The sequence below is a fragment of the Nyctereutes procyonoides genome, unplaced genomic scaffold (genome assembly GCF_905146905.1).
Source record: "Nyctereutes procyonoides isolate TBG_1078 unplaced genomic scaffold, NYPRO_anot_genome, whole genome shotgun sequence".
NCBI lineage: Eukaryota > Metazoa > Chordata > Mammalia > Carnivora > Canidae > Nyctereutes > Nyctereutes procyonoides.
Genome location: NW_026575024.1, coordinates 21,221,304 through 21,242,285, shown reverse-complemented (window position 1 = coordinate 21,242,285; position 20,982 = coordinate 21,221,304). Strand labels below are relative to the sequence as shown.

At 52.2% G+C, this 20,982-nt stretch overlaps 1 protein-coding gene across 1 annotated transcript in view; it reads right to left on the bottom strand.

Moving 5' to 3' along the window:
* The window catches only part of TGM2 (transglutaminase 2), a 31,265-nt gene extending 23,247 nt beyond the window's left edge, over positions 1-8,018 (bottom strand). Inside the window, exons 1-2 of the mRNA XM_055307723.1 lie at positions 7,930-8,018; positions 4,490-4,669 (exon numbers count right to left, since the gene is read on the bottom strand). Coding sequence (XP_055163698.1) covers positions 4,490-4,669; positions 7,930-7,939 — 190 coding nt within the window. The 5' untranslated portion in view covers positions 7,940-8,018. The remainder of the gene's footprint in view (positions 1-4,489; positions 4,670-7,929) is intronic.
* Positions 8,019-20,982: the final 12,964 nt, after the last annotated feature.

Genomic DNA, 20,982 nt, shown 5'->3' with positions numbered 1-20,982 from the left:
GCTCTGACGCCTAGTCCTGCTGCGGACCGTTGAGGGAACTTTTGGCAAGAGGTTTCATCTCCCGGAGACTTGGTTTCCTCATCTAGAAAGTGGGGATCGGACCCCAACCTTGCAGGGTCCTTCTGTGAGAAGGTGTGAAAAGCCCCAGGCACACAGCAGGTTCCCAAGCAGACGGATTTCTCCTGGGAGAGGGGACAGCTCAGCCTGGGGCAGGGTCTCAGTCACAAGCCCGTCCCCTTCTCTGGGCTCAGTGTGCCTACCTGTGGCACGAACAGGAATCCTTGGGGAGCATCCCCACCTGGGTCCTTTATGGGCTAGGGTGCAGCTTTCCCTTTCAAAAGCTCAGACTCAAAAAAAAAAAATAAAAATAAAAATAAAAATAAAAATAAAAAAACAAAAGCTCAGACTCTGAGCAAGATAGGACCTTGGTCCTCCTCTGATGTCTCCATGGGAGCCTGTCTGAGAGGCCCCTCTCTGTCGGGTGCTGGCTTGTCTCCCCAGTGTCCCCTCTGGCTTTTGACCTCCGTGTCTCCATGGGAAGCTCCAAGGAGGAGTCATGACCACCCCTCTACCCCCACCCCACAGCCTTTTACACTTCATTAAGTGCCTTGGCACTTCCTGCTGCCCCTGAGACCCCCTGCATAGGTAAGAAAACGGAGTCTCAGAGAGAGGAGGGTCTCCCAAGGATATCCCAGGGCAAAGTTAGCATCTGAGCCCAGGTCTCTAGACTCTGGGCTGTCCTCCACAGTGCTTCTCACGCCCATGCTCCTTCGAAGGGCTCTTGAAGGCCCAGTGAGACAGGGAGCTTGCCTTCAGCTCCTCTGCTTTTTCTGGTGGGGGGAAGGCCCTGCCCGTGCAGGCAGGTCTGAGTCATGGGAGGGCAAGGAGGGGCTGGTCATCCACTTTGGACTTGGGTGGCTGAGAGGAGAAACAGAACCTTCTCTGCCTGGTTGGGCAACTGCCCAGGAAAGTTTATTTTTATTCTTCAATCTCCCTCCCTGTAGCTCTGCCCACCTGCTGCTGACAATATGGGGGCCTGTGCACTGAGGGGTTCCCTCCCTGCACCCCACCCCCTCCTCTCAACCCTCCAGCCCCACCCACACCCAGGCCCAAATATAACCCTGAACTAACAGGCATGACACAGGCTTCCAGGGCCCTGTCTGGGTGCCAGGAGTCGGCTGTAAGCCTTTAAATGCTCCTGGCAGCTGGGTAGCACTGGGCCCCCAAGAGCCGGCTGGGGTCTGGTTCCCCTACTCAGAGTGCTGTGTAACCTGGGCTAAGTCACCAGGCCTCTCTGATTGGCAATTTTCTCATCAAAAAAGAAAATAGGCTTAGAACTCATGTCTGGGAAGGTCTGATTCTCGGTCTGAAGCTGGCTCTGTGACCCTGGACAAGCTATTTTGCATCCCTGTGCCTCAGCTTCCTCATCTATAAAATGGGCTTAGTTACAGGCAATTACAAATACCTCCTCTTAAGGTCACTGTAAAGCTTAAAGAGATAGCAGTACATTGCATGGTGCCTGGCACCCAGTAAGTGTTCAATAAATGATAGCTATTGTTTGTTATCGTCCCTCCCACAACCTAGCACAGTTTAGAGGACCTGCAGAGACTTCATAGAAAGCATTCTAGATAATGACTAGCATGGTAATCATGCAGGGTACGTGAGCATTCCTCCGTGGCACCAAAAGTTGCTATTAAAAGTCAGAATCCTCAGGCCAAACGACAGATTTTGAGGACTGGAATGAAATGTAGAAATAAACTCATTCAACTGAATCACTTTACAGATAGGGAAACTGAGTCCGAAAGGGACCAAGTCAGGGCGACCACATGGCCCAATTTGCCTGGGACAGTCCAAGTTCACAGCTGTGGCCCTGGCATAATTCTCGATGGTGCTCTTTCATTCTCCGAAAAGCCCGTTTGGACAATCGATGATCTGGTCACCACGGTAAGAGCCTGGGCCAGGGCCCACGGCCACTGTCACTGTCAACATACCACCGTCAAGCACAGATCAGGAAACACATTTCCCTTTCTCCCCATCCTGGGGCAACTGTGCACACATGCACACCCCTTTCTTCTAAAGGGCCCTGGGCAAGGGGTGGGGGGATGAGGACAGGCTGTCCCCCTTGTCCCACCACTATGCCTGTAAGCTGGCTTCGAATACTCACTGGCTGCCATGCCACATGGTATTCTTTGTGGGGCCGGAGATGCTTCAGGGACCTCTCTGGGCCTAAATGACCTGGAGAGTGAGGAGTCCTGGGGACTCTCCTAGACCGACCGTGGCTGGTGGAGGTTGGGAAGTGAGAGTGGATGAGGGGAACCTTCCAGAGGAAAGCCATCTTATAAACCTCATAAAAGTTCTTTCCATTTCTTCAGGCTGACCTCACTCCCACCCCACTCACCCTCCCAACCCTAGCCCCCTCCCTCATTCCCATAATAGGAATGGTGTTTGTCTATTGTGGTCTGTACCCCATAACAGAGCCTGTCAGGTCTCCCAAGTATCTGGGCGAAACACACAGCCCCTCGGAGTGTGCAGGGTCAGGCCACATACTCTGCTCGCTGAGTGACCTTCCCTAGCTCTCTCTCCTCTCTGGGCCTCGGTTTCTCAAAAGAGGTAGGCCAGGCTGATCCCAAGCTAGAATGTTCCAGCATAAGAGCAGGGTGCCCAGGCTAGGCCTGGGGCTGGGTGCTAATTGCAGCCAGGCTTTGAGGTAAAAGGTCTGGCTTCCTGGTATTGTCCCTCAGGCTTTCCCAGCCCATCGGAGTTCTTGGTAACTCAGACAGGGAAGTTGTGTGCCTGCAGAGATAGAGTGCCTTCTGAGACTGCCTGCCAGGGCTGCGGAGGTGATCAGGGCAGATTGGCTAGGGCTTGAGATAAGTTGGTGGACACTGGAGAACAGAGATTAGTTGCTGGGTTGGGAAGAGCAGCTGTCCCTATCCCAACCCTGAACCTAAGGCCTAATTACCTGGCACCAGCCTGCCTAGATGAAGGGAAGAGAAGAAAGAAAGGGGCTGCCTTGAGAGTGGGGGAAGAGAAAGAAGGTGGGAAGTCACAGGTAGCCCCCACCAGCAGCTCCTCTACTGTTCCCTTTCATAGAGGACTGTCAGCCCACAGCAAGGCCAGGGGCGGAATCCTGCTTTGTCCCTCACTCACTGTGTGACCTGGGCAAGTAAACTGACCTTTCTGAGCCTCAGTATTTTCATCAGTAAAACAGGGTCTCATTATGCTTCCAGAGACGGGAGGATTTAGGACGAGCATGCATATGGTGGGTGCTCTACAGCTGCTGTGATTCTCCTCATCCCAAGCCTGGCTCTTCTCAGGGTATCCTGTTATGCATTACAACCTTCCACTTTACAGAAAAAGAAACTGAGGCTAGAAAGATCAGAAGTTCCTGGAGGCTCCTTAGGTCAGTTAAAAAAGGCGCCAAAGGTGCTGGTTGTGTGTCAGAGGGGGCACCCCTGGATAGTGGGTGTATCCCGCCAGAAGGGGAAGGGGAGGGAGGAAAGGCCTGGGGTGGATATCCAGGGCCAGTCTGCAGGCGCATTGATAAGCCTTATCACAGGGCTGCCAGGTAAATTCGGGCCTCAGCCTGTTTGCTGCTCTCTGTGCCCTCATAGGTCTCAGAAAGAACTGGCCTTTCTAACCCTTGAGCAGAGTCCCAGCCAGGCAGCCCCTAGCTGACCTCAAGGGAGTGGTTCCCTCTAGAAGCCAAATCCAGAGATTTGGCATTCAAGGCCCCTTTCCCTGGAGTGGCAATTCAAGAAGACTGGGCATGGGGCATCTGTGGATGGGGTGGCTGGGGCCTCAATGTCCCTTTACCCATGCCTGGACCCCCTGGAGCAAGAGCAGCAACAGCTGCTAATGACTACAAGGCCCTCCCGCCATGGCAAGCCCTTCCCCCCTAACAACCCTCCACCACGAGTGCTTTGCATAGCATAAAACTCAAGCTCGGAGAGGCTTAGCAACTTGCCCAACGTCACACAGCAAGTAGGCAGTTCAGTCTGCACCAGGGCCCAGGTCTGTCTGTCAGCTCCCCAGCCTGAGGCAGCCCCCTGAGGCTTGGAGAAGGAACTATGGGAATATGAAATGCTCCCCTCAGAGAGACGGAGCCAACTGGGTTCCCCACCTGGACCCGATGGGGTTGGTCCGGCTCTGTGGATTTGGGGAAGTAGCTGTTGGAAAGCTGTTTTGATGTGGGGAAGAGCGGGCAGGATCTGGATGGACCTTTGTGGTAGGCAGCTGAGCCCCATCCCTTGGTGATAACAGGTTTTCGGAACCCGGGTGTGCAGCCCTCTTGTTTATGAGGCTGCGTGGCCCCGGGCATCATCCCTCCGGTCTCTGGACCTCAGCTCCCTCATTCCTTAAATGGGGCTGCTGGCTGCTAGGAAGTCCTTGGGGGGCAGAGGAACGGAGCCACGTGCCCCACTGTCAGGGGCCGGGAATCCCAGAACAGAGCAGGTCAGGCCGGGCGAGGGGCTGTGGAGCTACTCACCCGTCACGGCGCTGAAGGTGAGGCTGTCCACACTGGACTCATAGCTGCGGCCGGTGAAGTGCAGGGTCAGCCAGAAGGGCTGGCCCCGCCGCACCACCAGCCTCTGCTGGCACAGGCCGGCCGTGTGGTGGTCACGGCCATTGGCTTCCAGCTCCAGGTCACATTTCTCGAGAACCAGATCTACGGAGACAGTGGGAGCAGCGTGAGCCACAGTGGGTGGCCTCCGTCAGCCGGTTGTGATGCCAGGACTCCCGGGACGTGGGGACCCCCAGGGCCATCGGGGAGCCAGCCCTCTCTAGAGAATGGCTACCAGCCTGCCCCCTCCCCATCTCCCAGCCCGCCCTGTCTCCCTGGGACTAGCCAGGCCACACGTCCCCAACTCTTGACCATAACCAGGTCACAAGGTCATGCCCACTGGGGCGTGTTGGGAGAGGTCTCTGCCACCTTCCAGCTATGTGATCTCGGGCAAGTCCACTTTCTGGGCATCACTTTGCTCCCTTGTCCACAGGACCCTCATGAACCACTGGGTATACGGTACCTGGCACGTCACACATGCTTACTTCAACGTGAGCTAATCTGGTATTACTGAAGGATTCTTTTGGCAAAAATGAGGTGGGGAACAGTATTTGGCATAGGTTATTTGCACGGGCTCTGCCTTTTAGGTTCAATTTTCAATTTACCGGCAATAGGGAGTGAGGAACGTGTTCAGCAGAGCGCTGGGACGCAATCGACAGAAAGAGACACTCTGGGAGACAACTGGCGGAGGGGCCGGTTTCCTTAACAAATAAATTGCGTGGAGAAAAACAGAGTCGAAGGGAGAAACTATAGTTTAAGAGAAACTAAAGAGACATTTGGGCTTACTGTGCTGTGCAAGCCTCCTCTGGATCCTTAATTTTTTTTTTAAGATTTTATTTATTTATTCAAGAGAGACACAGAGAGGGGGGAGAGAGAGAGAGAGAGAGAGAGAGAGAGAGAGAGAGAGACAGGGACACAGGCAGAGGGAGAAGCAGGCTCCATGCAGGGAGCCCGACGCAAGACTCGATCCCGGAGCCCCAGGATCACGCCCCCAGCAGAAAGCGGTGCTAAACCACTGAGCCACCCGGGCTGCCCTGGATCCTGATTTTTAAAAAACTATTCTAAACTTCTCTCTACTTTGATCTATGTTCAGCATTCTCCATAAAAAAAGGTTTTTAAAATGACGGGGGGTTGGGCGTCTTCTGGACCTACATTTTGATCCTGCTGTGCTGCTGTGTGATCCTGGGCAGGTCTCTCTCCCTCTCTGGGCCTCCTCTGAAGTCTCAAAAGGCCACTGTGAGGACTAGGAGGGGAGGTTGTGCACCCTTTCCCCAAGGCCTGGCCCAGGGCACAAGTCGGGCATGTGAAAGCTCTGTTTATAGTTTCAGAGGGAACTGAAGACCAGGGTGGAGGCCGCGGTGGTAGTGGAGGTCTGAGGGAAGCGCAAACCTCATAAATCTTGACCAGCTCAAGGTCACGATTAGGAAGAGTTGTGGGTTCTTTGGAGAGTGTGTGGTCCAGCGGAGGCCAGGGGCACGGTTTGCCCACAGTCACCCAGCAACTGGGTCCTTCCACTGGGGCATCGACCCGGGTCCCTTGCCTTCTGCCAAGGAATATCCCAGAGCATCCAGTGACTGCTGAGGGAGGGCTCTGACATGGCTCATCTCCACTCACACCTCACAGCCACTCTGCCCACACAGGTACAAGCACCCCTCCACGGCGCAGAGGGAGGTCCCACGGCAAGCGGAGGCCTCGGGATTTGAATGCAGGGCTGTAGGTTGGGGATCCTGCACTTGGAAACCACCTCATTCACAGCTCAGGGTTCGTCCTCCATCCCCCCACTCCTTCCTTCCCCTCCTTCCACCCCTGTGTTGTTCAGATGTGGGACCTCCCCCGCCTCCAGGGAAAACTTCCTGCTGCCCTGCTGGGGTGGGGAAACACTGTTTCTGGAAACTTCTATCCCAGGAAGTTTAAGCAGGAAAGAGACCACCATTGTCTCTTGGGAGACCAGACAGAGATGGTCAGTTCCTGGGCTGGGGCAGGTGGGGTGATTTCTTGGGCGATTGTCTGAAGAAGGATTTCCAGAAATCACACCCAGCTCCAAAGGTACAGAAAACACTGAGCAATAAGATCACAGGATTTCTGCACTGAGAAAGGACCCGAGGTCTTCCAGGCCAGTGGGACCCCTGTAGGAAGTAGCCACCGCGGTAAGAGGGCACATAGCTTATCACAACAGGCACCTCCAGGGTCTCCCGGCCCCATGGAGTCTCTCTTGGGGACAGGGATGGGAAAATGCAGTGCAGACAAGTGGCCACCTAGGTCACCCATTACGGCCAGCACTGAGCTGGTTTTCAATCCCATATGTTGGGGAGCAGATCCCAGAGAGGGACAGAGGGGACTCAAGGTCATACAGCAGGTCAGGCAGGTCCTGGTTCCTCCCTCCCTTCCCTTCTCCATTGCCCCCCCCACGTCCCTCCTCACATTCCTTCTCCCCCCTCCGGCACCTCCTTCCAGGGACCGCCGTGTGCAGAGACCATCTTCAAATGGACTTGACCCAAGAGTTAGCCACCCCACAGGGGCCAGCAGCATTAGTGCACTGACAACCTCCACTGCAGAAATCCCTCCCTGCCCCTGTGTGTGTGTGTGTGTGTGTGTGTGCGCGCGCGCGCATGTGCATGTGCGTGTAGGGGGGCGGGGAGCAGGTAAGAAACTAATCACGCCCCTTCTCCACTCCTCAAGGCTCTCACAGATATATCAAGAGCTGGCAGTGCCATCCATTTTACAGGAGGGAAAATTGAGAATCAACAAGTGGCCAAAGACCAGAGTTGCAGAACCGGAGGGCTGGAGGGACCTTAGAGAGCAGGTCTGCCTTCAGCCCAGGTCCCCATCAGGTGCTGGAACCTCTTCTCTGGCCACCGGGGCCAAGGAGTCGGCCAGGCATCGCTTGCACACCACTACGGAGGACGTGCACACCTCCTCCCAGCTGGCAGGAGCTAACCAAAGCCAAGTGTTCTGAGGCCAGGCCAGACCCCTCCACATAGCTTTGTGCCGCCGGGCACGCAGCAAGGACCCAGCCTCACTCACTGAGGACAAGAGACAGCGATTCAGTGGCCCAGTACTTTACAGTTCACAACACACCTTCATGTTGCCTCGTCTGATCCAGGGAGGCAGGGGTTAATGATCCTGCCCTGGGGATGGGGAAAGTAAGGGCCCAAGCTGGGCCAGGACTGGGACCCAGGCGCTTCTCACACAGCCCTGCCTTCCCGTCACTCCCAAACTGGGGACTTAGGGACTGAGCCCCCCCCCGCCCCCCCGCCAGGTGTTTATCACTCCCCTCCCATGGCAGAGGCAGGACCACTGAGACTGGGGAGGAATGGCCAGGTGCAGGGCACCCCAGTGGTGGCAGCGCTGACCCTCATACTCACCCTCGGCCATGGTCAGGTGGTGGTGGTGGCTCCTCTGCCTGGTGGCTGGACCCTGCAAGTGCGACCACTGTCGGGCGAGCACTGGCAAGCCTGGGAGAGATGTGAACTTATAGCCCTTGTTGGGCGGGCAGGGGGCGGGGCCGCCGCCGAAGGCGGGGACCTGGTGGGGCCACCTTTGCCCAGGCTGGGCCCAAGCTCTCGGCTGCCCCGCTCCGCCAGTTAGGGTGCCCCCAGGGGCAGGAGCCCGAGGGAGGGAGGGAGCAGTGGATGGGCAAGGGCGCCCCCTGGGGGAGTGGATAGAGCAGCAAGGGGACAGCGAGATGCAATTAGACCGGGACACACAGGCACACCTGGACACATAATCAGACCTCAGGTAATAGAGACACTTAGGCACAGAGATGTACACACGCAGGTACAGACACAGAGTTGCAGCAGGACACAGCTTACCTGGATACACAGACATGGATCAAACCCAGATCCAGAAGACACACGTGTGTGTACACACACACATTCACTCAAATATATAGATATTTGAGTGAACATCTCAGATATTCATATATAGATATAGAGGGACACAGACACACAATCAGAGGCATTGGGATGTAGACACTCAGTGGCACAGACACACCCCAGCAGATACAACAGACAAACCCCGACACACGGACACTGTGACATGAACGCAAAATCAGATTAGAATCAGACACACACACACACACACACACACGCAATCAGAGACACATGCCAGGACATTGATACAGCCAGATACACATGGCTGGGTCCCCATCCAGAGCCACCCACAGATAAGCAGGTGTCCAGGTGCACCCAGCTCACAGACAGACCTCACAGACACTGACACATCATCACCAGGTGTGGACACAGAAGCAGAACGGGGCACCCGTAGACACACGAGCCTGCACATACTCAGAGGGACCCACACGCAGACGCGGACTCAGGTGCAGACGTGCAGACAGGCCCACGAAGACAGGTACACCCACACCTCTTCCGGTAGCCAAGCTATGATCTGACACTCCCATCCACCCCTCAGCCCCCCCTCAACATCCATGCACCCATTGGGCCACTTACGCCTCTCACCACCCGTCCTCCCCCTCCCCCCCACTTCATTGAGCTTCCTTGCAGATCCACCATGTGTCAGAAGGGACCAAAGCCAAACTTCCAGGGACTCAGCCTCTGGCCCCTGGACCCCAGCACCCTAGCTGTGTGTCTCTAGCTCCCCAGCCTTCTGTGCTTCTTACCTGCCATGAGACCTGAGCAGGGAGGGTCCCTGGAGAGACTGGGGCCTGGCTGCCTCCCCCAGTTGTTGTCTTTTTTCTAGAACAAATTCCTTATCTACCGTTGGATCTCGACTACCAAACTGGCCTTTGTTTCATTCCTGTGTGGCACAGTGCAAGGAATAAACCCATGTTCCTTTAGTGGATGTTTGTCCCTGGGCCCAGTGGGCTCTGCCCGGGGTCTCAGTGAGCAAACCCATAACCCAGGGCTGACCCATAAAATATAACCCTGTGAGGGAACCTTGTAATTGCCCCCATTTTATAGATATGCAGATGTTGTTACAAAAACTCTTTCCTGCAACTGGTAAGAGATCAGAGGGAGAAGCAAGGTGAGTGGGTGTCAGTCAAGAAAACTTTTTTTTTTAAATATTTTACTTATTTATTCATGAGACACACACACACACACACACAGAGAGAGAGAGAGAGAGAGAGAGGCAGAGACACAGGCAGAGGGAGAAGCAGGCTCCATGCAGGGAGCCCGACGTGGGACTCAATCCCGGGACTCCAGGATCATGCCCTGGGCCAAAGGCAGGCACCAAACCACTGAGCCACCAGGGATCCCCAAGAAACCCAGTTTTGAGTCCCACTCTGACCCAGAACAGTTGTGTGGCCACGGACAGGGATTTGGGCTCTCTGAGCCTCAGTTTCCCCTCTGTAAAATGGGGACCTGGAGTAAGACTCCACCCAAATGACTGAGGTTGAACAGCTAGTAGATAAGGAGCACTTGACAACTGGAGTCCCTGAGTTTGGGAACAAAAATGCCTGTGTCCCAAAACCTGGCCAGGAGGAACAGGTGAGCTCAAAGAGAAACAGGAGGCCCGAGCACAGTCAGGCTTTGCAAAAGAAGCTCTGCAGGCTGCATTTTTCTACAATCCTGCCCTTCCCTGTCCCAATCGAAAGGGTAGATTTTGCTTTTGTCTGCTATTTTCTGTTTGGAAATGGGTTTTTCTTCACTTGGGACTAATTTCCCTTTGTTGCTTCTGGGAGCTCCCTGGAGGACAGGAACCCACTTGAGTCTTTTCAGAATACCCCTCAGGCTGTTACTGGTAAGGGGCTTGGCACAGAGCCCTGGGCCTGTCCCTGACCCAAATAGCTGCCTCTTCTTCCTTCCTCTCCCCTTTCCAGAGAACTGTGGCCACCTGAGTGATGCAGTGACTTGAGCAATCAAGGGACAGTTGGGGTCAGTTGGTTTCCAGGAAATGGCAGGCAGGGGCCAGAGCCCAAGCTGGGCCTAAACACGTGAATTCCAGGCCTGGTGACCAGGGGGCCCCTTGCCCCACTCTAGGCTTCAGTTTTCCTGTTTGTTCAGAGGGGCTGGGAAACCCTGCCTTGTTTTCCCTTATTGGACAAGTAAGTATTCAAAACTCCACTTTACTAAAGGAAAAACAGAGGCCCAGAGCAGGTGATAATGGGCTCAAGGTCTTCAAAGAGTATAGGCAGGGCTCTTCATCATCCTCTGCGGGAGAAGTGCCATGCAATGGTCAGATGGGGAGCACCTGAGATCACTCTTGGCTGTGTGTGACTCTGGGCAATTACTAGACTTCTCTGAGGCTTGGTTTCCTCCTCTACAAAATGGGTATAACAAGGAGCCCCACCTCTGGGGATCAGAGATAAAGTCTGTTCAGTACTAGGCACAATGGCAAGTGCCCAATAAATGTTACCTAAGGTTTTTTTTTAATGATGATACCATCAAGAATCAGGACTCCCCTTCTTTCATAAAAGGGATAGTCTTATGTGTAAGTAAAGCAGGTTGCAGGCAATGTAGAACATTCAGGGTAGAGGTGCTCAAACTCCCCACAGTCTAGGTAAGTCTTGTAGCCAGGGTCACTGACAGATGCCTAAACCCCACTATTAAAGAGATCATTCCTTCGCCTCCCTAAGGATCTCCAAGCCTCAAGGTAGAGACAAAGATGAAGTTTGAGAACTTTTGAATAGCCCCTGACCAGTCCGCTGTGGCATTTAAACCTCACAGTATGGTCTTCATCATTTGTTAAATAAGGAAACTGATGCTCAGAGCAGGGAAGTGATTTGCCCAGGGTCACACAGTCAGGAAGTGGGGGCTTGGAACTCGGGCTTGATTCAAAAGCCTGTGCTGGCTCTTCCATGGTTCAGAGGGCTGTCCTATTCCACATGGCCCCCCTGGGGTGGGGCCTCAGGGGCCTGGGTCATGTTCAGTCCTACAGTCCTTGGCAAGTGAGGCCTCCGAGGGCAGGGGTCCATGCTTCTGAGCCATGGTGCCTGGTGTAGGTTCAATAAATGTTTATGGCATGAGAGAAGGAGGGTTGAGTCAGAGAGAGTTGAAGGAAGAATGGTTGACTATCACCTTATATGTTTATTGATATTTCTGTTTTCTGTGATTGCCCATTTTTCTGCTGATCATTCAGCAGAAAAAATTCAGAATGTAGAAGAGTTTAGAGATTTTCCTATTCAAAAGTTTATGACTGATTTCTTTGAAGCTTTGGAAAGAAGGAAGGAAAGAAAGAAAAGAATAAGCTTCAGAGAGTTTGGGTAAACTGCCTGAGATCACACATCACAGCGGGGCTCCTAGGCCCTGGTTGGACTCAGCCATTTCCCCAAGGACAAGGGATCCCCAGGCCAGAGATGGCCCTGGAGGGCTGAGCTGGAAAGAGAGGGAGGGCAGGGCAGTAGTGGGTGGGACCATGATAGGGCATTTGAAGGCCTCAATTTTTCTACCAACTGATGACTAATGACAGATGAGCAGTGTCTGGCATGAGGGAGCCCAGGGGAGAGCAGGGCCAGACTCCCCTGAGGTGGAATGGGGTGAGGTAGCGGTATTAGGACAGGGGACTTACGAAAATGTCAAGGCACAGGCGTGACCTTTCAACTGGTGGCCTGTCTAGGGCTGGGATCTAGGTGGCCTGGGGATGGGGAGCAGAGAACAGAGTGCCCGACTGGGAAGGGCCCTCCCAGTGTGTCCATTTTACAGGTGGAAGCACTGACCCAGACATCTTGTCTGTAGCTCTGCCCTCACAATGCCTCTTAGCTCTGTGACTGTGGCCACTTTGGTTCCCCTTGGTGGGGCTCCAGTTTCAGTTTCTGTGAAAGCAGGAATCACAGGCCAGAACTCACAGGACTGCCGTGATGATGAGGGGAGCCGTGGGGCCAAAAGGAGCCTTCTGAGGAGCTGTCTGTACGGCCCCTCCCTGCTGAAATACCTCGGGGCCAAGTCAAGCTCTTTGCCTGGCTTTCGGAGGACAGATCTGGCCCAACATACCCTCCAATCTCATCACGCATATCTGCACCCTCCAGCCTCACCAGGCACACCACTGGCCCCAGACACACCCCGAGGTTATCTGCCTCTGGGTCTTTGCTCGAGCCACACCCTTTGCCTGGGACGCCCTCCCGCCTTGATCTCTCGGAAGTTTCACCCAAGCTCTATGCCCTTCCCAGAAGCCACCTCCTCCCAGAGTCCATCCACACCAGGACTTCCTTTCCCCACCGGCAGGGCACTGTCACAGCCCGCCGTGAATAAGGACCAGTATATGCATCTGTCTCCCTCCACCCACCTGCTCAATAAATGTTTGTTGAGTGAGTAAGTGACCTGTGGTAGTGAGAGAGAATGAGAGAGAGAGAGGAAGAGAGAGACTCGCTCAAGCCTGAGCTAACTCCAGAGTCTTGACTGGCAGGATGTATGGTGCCAGTTGCCCATGGCAGGACCAGGAGAGCCAGGGTGTGGTGCTGGGGCCTCTCTCAATTCTTGTTGTGTCCACCAGAAATGAGATGTTTGGGCCCAACTTACATCTCCTCCAATCCCAGGAGTAGAAAGACCCCTTGCTGAGCTCAGGGAGGGCAAACAACTTTCCCCAGGCCACACAGCAAGTTACAGAAGAGTTGGAGTGGGGCCTCCAAACACGATACAAACGTAAATTCTGGCCCTGTACCTCTGTTCCCAATTTTGAAAAGATAGAAAGTTGTTTTTTATTTAACTTGCAATTCCCAGGGAGCAGAGTGGCGTGTGGATGATGGGACCAGTGGTGAGCTGGTGTGGCAGGGACTGACCTGGGTCCCACGACCCCAGGCTCCAACCCCGGCCCCCTCTTACTGGCTGTGGGGGCTCAAGCCTGAGTCTCCTAACAAAAAGAGACTCCAAACCCCTAATAACCTACTGGGCTATGAGGAGGAGATCCGAAGAGGAAGTGAAAGCCCCTCCCAAGGAGAAAGTGTGTTCTATAATCCTATTATCCTTGACCCCACTGAGTAGTTTCAGTTGTTAACTCTCCAGATACCCCAGGGAGTAGAGAGTTGTTGGCCTTTTGGAGAGCAGATTCCTGACCATTTCAGGCAGCAAGATTTGCTCTACTCATGGGAAAACCCACTTCAGACCAGACTCGCCACCCATTATCACTTACTTGGCATACAGTCCTAACTAAGAGGTGATATCCTAGCCTGATACGACAGCCCCCAAAGATTAGAAGTTGAGAAATAAGGATCAGAGCAAAAAAGCACTAGATACGGTGCTGAAACAAAAAGAGAGAAAGAGTGAGTGAAAAAGAGAGATGCACTCAAAAAGCTGCATGAGCAAGCAAGCCACACAGGAGCTTGAACTATGGTCACACCCGGGATTGTTGGCTTTGGGTAAATAGCCCAGCTCACTCTGTCCAGCCGTACAAGGCAATCTTCAGCATTCATGACAATGACCCAGAGGCATGAGGACACAGGCTTGAGTGCCCAAGAGACCCCGGTTCATCTCGGTTTACTTTGGTGTGTGATCATGGGTAAGTCAAGGCACTTCTCCAAGCCCTGGCTTCCTCATCTGTACAACAGGGACAAGAACAATAGTGACCCTTCATGGGCTTTCTGTGAGGATTGACACTATGCCTGGTAGCAAATAAGCCGTCAAAAAGAGTGGTTGACTATTTGACAATAAAAAGGCAAGATGTACTGACATGTGCTACAACATGAATTTCAGAACCATAACCCTCTGTGAAAGAAGCCAGTCACAGGAGACCACATATTGTGTGATTTCATATACATGACATGCCCAGAATAGGCAAATCCGTAGACACAGACAGTAGATTCCTGGTTGTCAGGAGCTGAAGGGAGAGGGGATTGAGGAGTCATTGCTGATGGATTTGAGGTTTCTTTGGAGGGGGGTGAAGAAAATGTTTTAAAATCAGATTTGCTGGGATCCCTGGGTGGCGCAGCGGTTTGGCGCCTGCCTTTGGCCCAGGGCGCGATCCTGGAGACCCGGGATCGAGTCCCACGTCGGGCTCCCGGTGCATGGAGCCTGCTTCTCCCTCTGCCTGTGTCTTTGCCTCTCTCTCTCTCTCTCTCTCTCTCTCTCTCTGTGTGTGTGTGTGTGTGACTATCATAAATAAATAAAAATTTAAAAAAAATAAAATAAAATCAGATTTGCTGATAGTTGTACAAATCTGTGATTATACCAAAACCCACTGAACTATGTACTTGGAAATTGATGAATCTTATTGGGTATGAATCATATCTCAATAGCATGGTTTTTAGAAATAGTAGTTGATTTAAAAACAAACAAAAAGTCAAGAAAAAGCTTTGCAATTTTTTGCAAATAGTACTCCACTCTCATATCAAAAGGCTAACAGGGATCCCTGGATGGCGCAGCGGTTTGGCGCCTGCCTTTGGCCCAGGGCGTGATCCTGGAGACCCGGGATCGAATCCCACGTCGGCCTCCCGGTGCATGGAGCCTGCTTCTCCTTCTGCCTATGTCTCTACCTCTCTCTCTTTCTCTCTCTCTCTCTCTCTCTGTGTGTGTGTGTGACTATCATAAAAAAAAAAAAAAAAAAAAAAAAAAAAAAAAGCCTAACAGAAGCACTTGCATGTGTGCCCAAGGGAAATGGACAGGGAGGGTCTTTAGAGTATTTTCTCCTATGACAAATTGGCCACAACCTTAGGGCCCAGGAATGCTGACAGTTGAAAAAAGGAAGAGGTAGCCTTCTGCTCACAGCCGTGGAATAAACTCCAAGTCATAATGTTGAGCAAGGAGAAGAAATGGCAGAATATTATGTGGGGAGTGACTTCCACATGACTGTTCACTTTCTATGAGAACATATAAGGAAATATATGTAAAGTATGTAAATACAAGTATACAGAAGATTTGAAAAAGTCCACTCCAGATTGCTGACAGTGGTGGGAGGGGTTTGGGGGCCATGACTGGGAGGGTGGGCGGCAGTATTAAAGTGGTTTCAGAATTCTCTGGAAGTTGAAAAATTGTTAAGTGGGGAAATGTTTTTACATATCTCTTAGGTCATTAAAGATTGATTTTTCAAAAGAAAAGAATCATCCATTTTAAACTTAGAGTCAAGCTTTTATAAAAATGGAAATACTCTAAAACAAAGAAATTTTGGCAAAGTAGGTAGAAAAACTATAGCTAGAGATAAAAGAGAACAGAAGTGTGCCGAAAAAAAGAAAAAAAAGTGCACAGCCAACCCTTAAAATACCTTTGTCAATATTGGCACAAACTTAACAAAATCAAACCCACAAACCCAGCACATGAATAAAGAGGAAATTCATCATGAGAGCTCCTACATCTGAAATTCAGAATTTTGAGGACTGTGCACTGATTTTCCGTTTGCTCCACAGCCCTACTTACGTGTTATACAAGGTTTCTGGAGCACCCCTACACACACACACACACACACACACACACACACACACACATGCACATACACTCAAAGAAAGTGCTTGAAAAATCGTTTGCTTAGTTGGAAAGAGGGTCAGAGCAGTGAAGGGACTTGCCCAAAGTCAATCAGCTTGGGAGGGGCAGAGGGTGCTCTGAAGTCCACGCTTATAAGCAATCTTGCTAGAATTTCATGCAAAGGGAGTTAAGGCTTGTGGTGAGTGCCTGCTAAGCTCCCATTTGGGATGAACCACCAGATTCTGCAGCCCTCCCCAGCATCTCTGCCCCACCCCCACCCCCTTAGCCTGAGTCATTGGTTGTCTGCCTGACACACCCAGTTCAGTCAATAAGAATCAAACACACTTTTCTTTCATGGAAATAAATGACCCTCTAGGGCAGTGGCTGAGCTTGTCTGACTAAATCGAACATTTGTCTGGCTGAACCGACCACTTGTTTCTCCTGCCTGTTTGATGAGCCACTTGAGTGACTGTCTGCCCCAACCGAATGCGTGGAGGTCTGAAGCAATACTCAGCTTGACCCACTTAGCCTGAAGCCACACCTTCCCATCCAAGGGGGGCCTGCAGTCACCGTGTCTCAATGTCACAGGAGGTGGGAAGGTTGACCTCATTCCTGAAAGGGTAGACCTTAGTGTCCAGAATAATAAACTCCAATGCACACGGGTCTCCACAAGTTCATGGACCCCTTTTTGTACAGCTTGTCCATGGGGTGGCTTCTAGGTAACTGCCCTTTTCTATAAGTTTAGTGGGCTGTCAATCAGTAGCCCTACCCAACAGGAGTAAAGGGCAGACCTGGGACCCAAACTCAGCCAATTAGAACCTCTCCTGGGACATTGGGTCTTCCTTTGGATAAATACCTGTGAGCCATCCCCACCTCCTTCCATTTGAGTTTTGGGTTATTAAGCTGCCCTGAGTCTGTGCCTGTTCATGCAACCAACGAGCTGAATGGGTGCAACCACACTTCCTTCTTGTCATTCTCCCCACAACTCTGTGGGGTTTAGAGATTATTGTCCTCATTTTACTGAGGACACGGGCTAAGAGAGCCTAAATAACCTGTTCTGGACCATACAACAGGGACCTGAATCCAAATCGAAGTCATGAGGGAGCCACAGCTGCCTTTCTAGATCCCTAGTTGCAGTGATGAGAGGGCAGCAGCTCTGAAATGCAAGGTTCTAACCCATGGTCTTTGATAGATGGTTGATAAAATCAGGGCTTCATTGTCTTTTGCCAGCCTCAGTTTGGCCACTTGAGAAATGACAACATTGGACCAAATAATGAATTTCTGATGCTTCTAGAGTCTGTGCTTTCCACATGCTGTGACTGTAAGAGCAGAGTCGTCAAGGCTTGGTTTTCTGATAAACAATTCCAGGGAAATAGAGCTGGTGGGGGAGGGGACCCCAGCACTCACCCCACCACAGCCCCCACAGAGGGCTTCAGAGCTGCCACACAGCTGGTTGACCCCCAAAGGAGCAATTTGCACTTTCTGCTTTCCTGGCCTAAGATAAAAATACCCCTGTCACATTGGATTAGCATCTCCCCTTTCGCTGAGGATCTTCTCACGGAGGCAGCCCCCTTGCTTTGTCAATATTTTCAGAATGTTCAGGCCTCTAAACCAGACCTGACAGGTTGGGGTCTTTTTTTTTTTTTTTTTTTTTTGAAGGCTGAAATAAGATTAACCCTGTCTTTTCCTGGTGGAGGTGGGTGGTTGGCTTGCTGGGGGACAGAGAAGTGGAAAGAGGGAGGTGACTGATGCCCCATCTCAGGTGAGGACAAATCCCACATCAGGACCTACCTTCATCCCGGGTCACCACCCTCCGTGGGTGCTCAGGGCAGTATCCTGGCTTATCAGGGAGCCCAGCGGCAGAGCCGACAGCGGGCTTTAGGGTCAGCCAGCTTCCAGCTGCATGAACTTTTGCAGGTGCCTTCCCATTTCTGTACCTGTTTTCTCACCCCCCAAAAATGGGCATAACGAGAGCATCAACCTCCCAGACTCAGGAATATATGAGTTAGTGCCGGGGACAGCACTGGGCCCAGGAAAAGCTGTACAAATGTTGGCTATTTTTATGACTCCTACTATTCCCAAGGGCTTGGAGGACCTCAATTCCTTTTGTTCCCTTGGGCGTGTGAGAGAGGATGCCGGCGTCAGTAGGCCCCAACTGTGCCAGCTCCGCATGGAGAACATTTATGCACATTATCGCTTTGTGTTGGCTTGTTTCCAGCCCCACTGGCTGCACAAAGACCCTATGTTGTCATTCTCTCCAGGAGTGCTCTGTCAGTCTGATGAATGGCCCCGTACCCCAATTTCCAGATGGGAAGGGTGAGGGTCAGAGAGAGCAAGGGGCTTGCCCACGGTCATGGGTGGAACTTTGGGAGCCAGGTTGGGCCCTGGGGTCTGCAGGTTGGTTCCCATTCCATCTGTCCCTTTCTTCAGGCCCCTGGTCCTGAGTTCTGACACATTCTTTTGCCAGCTGACCACAAAGGGCACCTCTACTCCCCACCCCCTCTTGGCTGCCATTAGTAGCCCTGGGAAAAGTGCATCTTTCTGGACCAGGAGGTCCAAGAAAGCCACTGGAATCGCCTTGCTGGCATTCAGATAGGCCATCCACTGTGGTATCCTGAGAGACAGGGGCCAAGCAGGGCTTTGGCCTTCATTAACCTTCCCTCCCAGGTCCACAGGGAGCAGCAGATGCCGGCTCAGCTACCTCCAGTAGCTTCTGTTAAAAGCCTTTCCGTGGCCTGCCCTGTTACAGGTGGGGAAACTGATGCACTTGCCCAGGACCAGGCCTGCCCAGCTCCAAAATCCATGCTTTTTGCAAAATGCCTTTCCCCTGGAAGAAGTCAGTTGTTCCCTGGGGTGTGAGTGAGGACACAGGGAGAGCAGGGCAGAGGCTGCTGTTAGTGTCCAGGCCGGAGAGGATGGGGCCCCGGGCTACGGAGGTGTTGGGGCCCTGTTCACACCTTCGTGCCTCTGCCTCTGCTGTTCCTTGTGCTTGTCTGTCCTTCCCAGTCTCACCCCAGGACCACGTGCCCCTCCCACAGCCAGCACGTCACCAGCTGTGTGGCCATCATTCGCTAACCACTGACCATACCCTGGGATCTACGTTGTCCATCCCTCACCTCCCTCAACCCTCATGCCAATCCCAGGAGCAGCACAGTCAGCCTCGTGACTTTAGACCTTGTCTGTGTACTGATGACTCCCACGTCTTCAGGCTTATCCTCACTCCTAAATTCTAGATTCAGGTTTCTGCGTCCTCGACTCTCCGATGGAACCCCGACCTGCGCCTCGAGAGCCGCCCTTCCCAGTGGATGGAAATGCCACCACTCCATCTGCTCCGGCCTCACACCTTGGAGTCATCCTTGAGTCTCAGGGCACCTGGGTAGCTCAGTGATTAAGCATCTGCTTTTGGCTAAGGTCATGACTCAATCCTGGAATCGAGTCCCACATCAGAGGCTTCTCCCTCTGCCTATGTCTCTGCCTCTCTCTTTGTGTCTCTCATGAATAAATAAATTTTAAAAATCTTAAAAAAAAAAACAACCCTTGACTCTCCCCATGCCACCTGCTCAGGCCCCACCAATATGTCAGCAAGTCCTGATGATTCTACCTTTCAAATATCTTCAGGATTTGAGCCTCTCTTTCAGCCTCTGCTGCCGCCACTCTGGTCAGAGCCACTGGTGTCTGTCACCTGAACCAGGTCTCTGGGCTTCCTTTCTTGTCCCTTCCCCTCTCCTTCCATCCATACAGCAGCCAGAGGGATCCCTTTAGAATATGTCAGATCATGCCACCCCTCTGCTCAAGAACCTGTGATGGTTCCCCATTTCACTCCAATTAAAGCCTAAGTTCTTTTTTTTTTAAAGATTTTATTTATTTATTCATGAGACACACACACAGAGGCAAAGACACAAGCAGAGGGGGGGCCCGGCTCCCTGTGGGAAGCCTGATGCAGAATTCGAACCCAGGACCCCAGGATCATGGCTGGAGCTGAAGGGAGATGCTCAACCACTGAGCCACCCAGGCCCCAAAGCCCAAGTTCTTATCAGGCCCACAAGACATCCATAGTCTGACCCTGTTGTTCTTTGACCTGCTCTCCTACCATCCTCCCCCTGCTGCCCTCCCTGACATTCCTGCAGCACGTCGGGCATGTTCTCAGCTTAGAGCTTCTGCTTTAGCTGTTCTCTCTGCCTGAGATGCTCTTCCCTGATGTGGTTACTTGGGCATGGTTGTGCGTCGGAGTGGTAGGCTGTAGTAAGCTCAGAGGAAACTCAGTAATGACGGGGTAAAGATTTGGCCAACACACATTAGATGCTGTGTGATCTTAGAGATGGCTTAACTTTTCCCAATTTCCTCATTAGCTAACTAGCTCTTAAGTGAGCTGATTGCATCACTGAGGTTTCTGAGTTATCACAGCTTGTGGGGAGAGATAGGTCATGCCCTCAAAGCCAGCGGGTTCAGCCTTGTAATTTTATCGCTAGGGATGTGGAGGCCCAGAGAATGCTCACACCACCCAGAGACCCAGAGTTAGAGATTGCAGAGGTTTCTGGGGATCAACTTACTTACTGGATAGGTTATTTAATGAACATTTATTGAGCACCTCCTGTAGGTGAGCTATGAATAAGACATAGTTCCTGCTGTCAAGGAATTGTCAGGTCACTGGAGGAAGTAGGTTAGAATTCACTCACTGTGTAAACTCATAAAACTCATAAAACTAGGGGACAGACTGGGGTTGTGGTGGAAGAGGCTTGGGGGCTGAGAGGAGGCTTGGGGGTTGAGAGAACTCAGATGGGATAGGGATTCTTTCTGTGTGGCAGATCAGGGCAGGCTTCACAGAGGAGGTGACACTTAATCTGGGTTTTGCAGGGATCCCTGGGTGGCTCAGCGGTTTAGCGCCTGCCTTTGGCTCAGGGCGTGATCCTGGGGTCCTGGGATCGAGTCCCGCATCGGGCTCCCTGCGTGGAGCCTACTTCTCCCTCTGTCTGTATCTCTGCCTCTCTCTCTCTCTCTCTCTCATGAATAAATAAATAAAATCTTTAAAAAAAATCTGGGTTTTGCAGTATGAGCTGGGTTTGTCAGGCAGATAAGGCAAAGAGAAACATTTCATGCAAAGAAACCTATCTGGGCATTCAGGGGTATGGGAAG